A 6,817-nucleotide genomic window follows, 5' to 3' on the forward strand; every position below is an offset into this window, starting at 1 on the left:
TTTTTCGCAAGATACAATACCAACATATATTGACGAACATATGTTTATCATATAAAGAAATTAATATAAATACAACAACAACAACAACAAAAATAGTAAAATATTTCATATAAAAATTAATTATTCATTAACTTGAAAAATTCTTTTTTATATCCATAAGAAGAGTCTTATATTTTAATATTTTATTAATATTTCATTTATTTATACAATGGATAGTGTATTTTTACAATGCAGATAATTGATTTAGAAATTTTGAATATTTTATATTTATTTTATATTATAGTTCGTACGCATTTTAATTGATCAATTGTATTTTTAAGTAACTTACTTGTTAAAACCATAAAAATATTAAGTAATGGATAATCCTAATCAGTTGGTATGTATTTTTTTAAGTAGTATTTGTAGTAATTTTTTAATATATTATATATTTGCATAAAATTTTTATTTTATAGATAATTAATCAAGGTATTTTAATTATTTATTAAACCATAATTTATGATAAAATAACGAACATGAAACGATGAACAAAATTTAATAATTTAAATAATTTAGTCATCGTTTCTGTATATCATAAGAATTCTTTTTATAGTTACATATACGTTACTACGAGAGTTTTTAAATAATTAATCTGAGTCTTGATGCTAATGTCAATAAATAAATAATACTATTTCTGGTCATTAAATACGTTATTGTATTTCTAAATTTCTAATAAGCTGTTAAACTATAATTTGCTTAATAGATTCTATTTCGTTTCATATAAATTATGATCTTTTAAAACCACCGGTATGAAAAATTCAAAGGCAGCGAGAGTGAGAATTTATTCTTTTAATTAGCAATTTATTAACTGATCAAGCAATGAAGTAGTTTATTATGCAATTATCGTTTTCAGTTATTTAAGATACTCAATCTATAAAGTAATAAAATTTTGAAAAGATGTTTCATTAGATGTTTGTAAATTTTAGTATATTTAAGACCTGTTTATTCTAATAATTTTAATAGAATTTTTTTTTCTATGCAACGCATTTTAGTTATATATGAATATTAAAAAATAGTCTTTTATTCTAATGTTACGAGATTTTAATCAATTTTCTTTCAAGACCATAATTATTTAGTTGCTGCATATTACAATATATTTAAAATTCATAAATTATTTCTAATGAACTAATCCGTAACAACTAATACAAAATTATTTTATTGGGGTCATAAATAATGACAGTGCTATGCACTGATTAAAAACATGTTTCGGGTGACTAATGTCAATCTTATCAGCAGTTTCAGTACTGTATCTCTCCCCCCCCCCTCTCATCACCCCTCACTACTGCATACACACACGCACACACACACATATATGAGTGTGTGGGTATGATGCCATAAATGTTTTAAAAAAGTTTTTATTCTTGTTTTGCTACAATTATGATAATTATACGAATAGTTCTATTGATAACTTTACAAAAACATTACGATTATATAATGGATTTATAAATATTGAATAGATATTGTATCTGAATAAAATTCAAAATTTTTTATCTGTAAGCCCTCAATAGAAGTTATTGAACAATGTGATTTAGTAACAAAAAACCACAGTTGACTTGTACGTTACGAATGTAATAGAACAGTCAAATATTGTTTTGTTGTATTTTCTCTCTCTTTCTCTCTTTCTCCATATATATATAAGGTTTTTGATTTAAAAAAATGTTTCTTTTACAATGTCATTTAGTCACAGGTATTTATAAATTGAATAATATACTTATATTTAAGCGAAAATCATTCGGATTGCATAATATATTATATAATAGTACTCCATATTTTGTAAAGTTTATTTTCTATTACTGATACCAATGAATATAAATTTTTATTAATAATTATTTATTTTAATATACAATTTTATGTATATAAAAAAAATTTTTAATGATCAATATTTTATTTTCCCGAGCATTATAAAAAGATTTCATATTTAAATTATCATTCCATTCTATTGTGATAAGAGAACTGAACAATTTTTCAATTTATTTTCTACGCGATTAAATCAATTATTTAAAAATTATTAACAAATATTGTGCTATTTTTATTAATTCTTCAAATTCCTAGAAAAAATGAAGTTTCTATTGAAAATTATTTGCAAATATAATGTTTTAATGATTTTTTAATATAGAATTTTATTTTCTAGTACTAATCGCTATTTATATATTTATTTCAAACTAAATTACAATTTATGAATATAATTTGAAAAATATTATTTGATTAATAAATAGATAAATAAATAAATAAATAAATAAATAAATATATATATATATATATATATATATATATATATATATAAATAAATAGATTAATAAATTGCTTTTGTAACATAAATTTCACAAAATATTGCAAATAAATAATTATATTATTTAAATATATTGTTTTTGAATAAAATATTTATTATAATGTATCAGTATTTCGATTTATCGTTCAAATAAGTAATCATTGATCGATGTTTTGTATGTTGATGAGTTAAAATGGAATCATAAATTTTTCAAAATTTTTATTCAAATTGTTATATTCAATGTTAAATTTTTTAATAGACGATAGTAGAAGATTGATAAGTAGGTTTTGGAAAAATGAGATTTACTTTGCTTATTTCTAAATAAATGTATTAACTATATAACTTCTAGTTAATCTAATTAATCGAAGTAACTTCACACATCGTGCATATATATATATATATATATATATATATATATATTTGAAATAGTTTTTATATCTATTAGATAATATAATGTTATCGCATACATTAGAATTTTACAAAAATTATTGTATAAATTCTCTCTATATATCTCTAATAATTTTTTTATATTCCAGTAATAAATATATATTAATATTTATAAATATCCATTAATAATATATATGTTTTATTTATAGTTGTAAGTATTTTTAAATTAATCATTGTTAATATTTTTAACTGTATACGTTATTGTAAATAACTTCACCTAATACATGCTTTGTTTATATTTTTGAATTAGTAACAATGCTGAGGTATAAAATATTTATTAAAAAAATTACTCATCCACTTATGTTAGTAGATTAAAATTTACTAGCTGTTCTTACTTTTCTACAAACATCTATCCTTTGCATATTTTTCACTGCTAAAGACTGAAAAAATAAATAAATGCAATCGGTATATTTATCGTTTTAGATGGATGAATATTGTTTATCGCATATTTGTTCAGTATTTACAGTTTTTGTTCTGGTCAATATACCAAAAATAAAAGCTTCGACTATTGACGATTTCACTTCCTTATGCAATTGCGATATCAATTGTCCAGAAAGCAAAGTAATTGGCTTACAAAAGAAGAAGAGGGATGAATTGTCAAGAGTTAATGATGGAGGAATCAATGATGACGGAAATCGCACAATTTGCGGAAGTGATCGTGATATTGGTAATCGCACTTTTCCCAGTATATGCCATATGATGTGCTACAATAACTGTACAAGATATAATTCAAGAAAGTTGGTGCAAGATGACAAGGAACTTGTACACCTTACAGCTTCTAGAGACAGTAAGTTAGACAGTTTTATTTATATTATGGAGATAACAGCAAATAATCAAGATAATGATAATACAAATTGAACATTTCTATGTACACAGTGATAAATATTTCAAGTATATATTATATTACGTTGTGTGAACAATGCAAATTGATAGAATGTTTGAAAAATTAAACTAGTGGCTTTTGTACATATTAAAATTCCATCTGTGTAACATAAATTCGAAGATTGAGAAATTTATTGAATATTTTATTTCTGTTGATTATTTATTTACCGCAGTTTTCATGTACTGATCATAAAGAATGGCTTCGAGTAAAATGACATTTCTAGATTTATATTTTAGTTACAACATTGAGTATAGTATTCTAAATATCATAAATTTAGTAATTTTTTTATATATAAATTGTAATCTAAATTATTAATAAAATTTGTTTATCTATATTGAATAATGCATACGAATAATGAAATGGAGTAACAAATATGTACAATTAAAAATATCAAACAATACAAGATACTATTATTAATATGTTTTAATAAAATATAAAATTTTTTATATATTTACTTTTTAAATATTGGAGGATTAATATTTAACAAACACTATATCAGAAAATCAAATAATTTCAATAGATACTTTCATGCTTGTTTAAGCAGTTAATTAAATAAATTTAAAATAATATTGAAAAGAGAAAATTATTATATAAAATCAGTTTTATTTTATTTCTAATTTCTAGAAAAACAGAATTTACATGTATTTATAATGTTTGTGGGGCATTATAACTGTATTCTATATATATATTAATGATTTTTCTATATATATATATATATATATATATATATATATATATATATAATTAGAATAAATTACTAATTTTGGTCAAATGATTTCGAATCGATTTCGTCAATGATGTGTAAATTTAAAGTTTTGGAATATTAAAATTTTGATATTTAAAGTTCCTAGTATGAGTTATCACACTTAGTATTTTAAATATATTTAATTATTGTATCAGTACACATCGCGTCAGCTTATATTGCTTAATATTTTATAAATTGTAAGATTTTCATATGATATAGTATAATAAAAGTATTATATTAATAATCGTTTTTAAAAAAAAACATTTTTATGCGCAAAAGTATATGCACGAAATTATATATTTTTCTTTATCCTCTAATTATTAATGATCAAAAATATAAATATAAACATAAATTTATGAATTACATTGTATTGCAATAATTATTTCATTGAAATTGGATAATATAAGTGTAAATTAAACTTTTATTTTATAAATAAATTTCAAAAATACAAATATTAAAGTATTTACCTCAAATAAATGCTTATGATATTAAGCATTAAGAAATATTTGTAGATGGCAATCATTTTGATTAAAAATTCTTTGTACAGATTATCTCAGTAATATAATAATCTGCTTATTTTAGTAAAAATGAAAGTTGTAAATTATAAAAATTACGAAATAATTGGAATATATCTTTGCTAAGAAATAATAAATCTCTAAGTAAATTTTTTCATATGGCTTTTGTTAAAGTTTAAGCTAAATCTTGTGTGTCTGTTAATTATAATACATATATGAGTATTTCAAAGTAAAAGATCACTGGATAAAAGAAAATATTAACTAGTACGTAGATTTTTTACGCATAAGGCAAATAACATTTATCATGATTATTAAAAAATTATCCATTACATAACATTGTAACTATAATCTCATTTCTTTAAAGTTATTTCTTTAAAGTACATTAATAATATGTTGTAATAACTGCTTTCATTTCCTTTTTAAATATGATATGCATAATTCAATTACATTCTTATTATTCTAAAGAACATTGAATTATGCAGATGTATTAGTTATTGGCTTTTCTAAAATATAATATTTGTAATTTTCTCTTATTTAGTAGATTTTATATAAAATAAAGAGTTCGGATAATCATGATTTAATTCAAAAAAGTAATTAAGTTATTAAGTAATTGGCTACTAATATTTATAAATAGAAATAATTTAATATAATAGTTTATTAATTACAATTAGTTCACATAATCGTAACGGCTTCGAAAACAACTTTTGACTGTCTTACCATGAATTATTTTCAGATTTCTACAAATTGCACGATGGCGCGTGTCAAAGCATATAAACTCTGCTTTGGCCACGCACGCAATCACAAATCCCAATAAAACTAAATGGAATAAAGAGAAGACAATTCTGTCGGAAGTAACGTCAAAATAGAAGAAAGCCACCTCGTCACGTTCTATTCCGAATTAGAGACAGATGTCAAATGAGCCTTTAGCAATTATACTCAGTTTTCTATACTTTTCTTTTCTTTTCGTGATTCTTTTGAACTCGCTGTCATAGCATTTCCGAATTAACGACCTCGCAGACGTCCACCACTCGGCGACTTCGCTTCTGCGCTAATAAATAGGTAATTAAGATGACAGAATGCATACCATGCCTTCGTTTGCAAAAGACGCAAAAAGTATCCTCATAATTAGAAGATGTGAACATATAGTCAATGCAACGACATGAAAATAGCAAGCAGATAGTAGTTAGAAATAAATGTCACTGCCGACGTTCTCCTAGTTATTCGTGTTTTGTAAATGTCTTCTATAGCTAGTTGATCTATTAGAGCATAATTTTTTATATCGAAAGAAAAATACCAATTAAAACGATTACGCTATTTATGTTTTGGATTCTCAAGGAAATTGGATGAATTTGTATTTAAATATTTATTTTCATTGCTTAAAAATAGAATATATTTATGTATACGGTGGATTATGTTCATGAGGGCAGTTTTAAATAAGTGATGTGAATTTGCGAAATATACGTAAAATTTTTATTCGAAAGTGTTTAAAAAAAATCCATATATACATCATTTAGATTTTTATATAATAAAATCTGTCATTTAAAGTTTTTCACCCAAATTTATACTTCTGCGGATTTGAATTTTAGAATAATTCAAATTCAATTCGCAAGTGTAACAGCCTCAGGCATTCTTATTAATTCTTACAATATATTGAAAATTAAATAACGTTTTTTAATACTGAATCTTTATATTATTATTTTAATATATTTTTTCCGTTACTTCCAATTACTTAAGCCTATGAATAATGGCTGACAAGGACAGATTTGTTCTACTTAATGGCAGGATCTTTTTATTCACGATATATTCTACTTTATAATCGAAAATTTCCATATATGTTTATTAAAAATACGTTTACAAACAATTTTTATCCCAATTTTTAACTCATTGTGTATTATTAATTTGTTAAACTTTAAAATAATAAA

At 22.4% G+C, this 6,817-nt stretch overlaps 1 protein-coding gene across 1 annotated transcript; it reads left to right on the forward strand.

Moving 5' to 3' along the window:
• The first annotated feature begins 355 nt into the window (after positions 1-355).
• Positions 356-6,187, forward strand: LOC105363533 (uncharacterized). Its single transcript, XM_011501265.1, has 3 exons — positions 356-376; positions 3,176-3,539; positions 5,629-6,187. The coding sequence occupies exons 1-3, from the start codon at positions 356-358 to the stop codon at positions 5,667-5,669; spliced, it is 426 nt and encodes a 141-aa protein (XP_011499567.1). The 3' UTR covers positions 5,670-6,187.
• Positions 6,188-6,817: the final 630 nt, after the last annotated feature.

This window comes from Ceratosolen solmsi, unplaced genomic scaffold (assembly GCF_000503995.2).
Source record: "Ceratosolen solmsi marchali unplaced genomic scaffold, CerSol_1.0 scaffold57, whole genome shotgun sequence".
In the NCBI taxonomy this organism is placed as follows: Eukaryota; Metazoa; Arthropoda; class Insecta; order Hymenoptera; family Agaonidae; genus Ceratosolen; species Ceratosolen solmsi.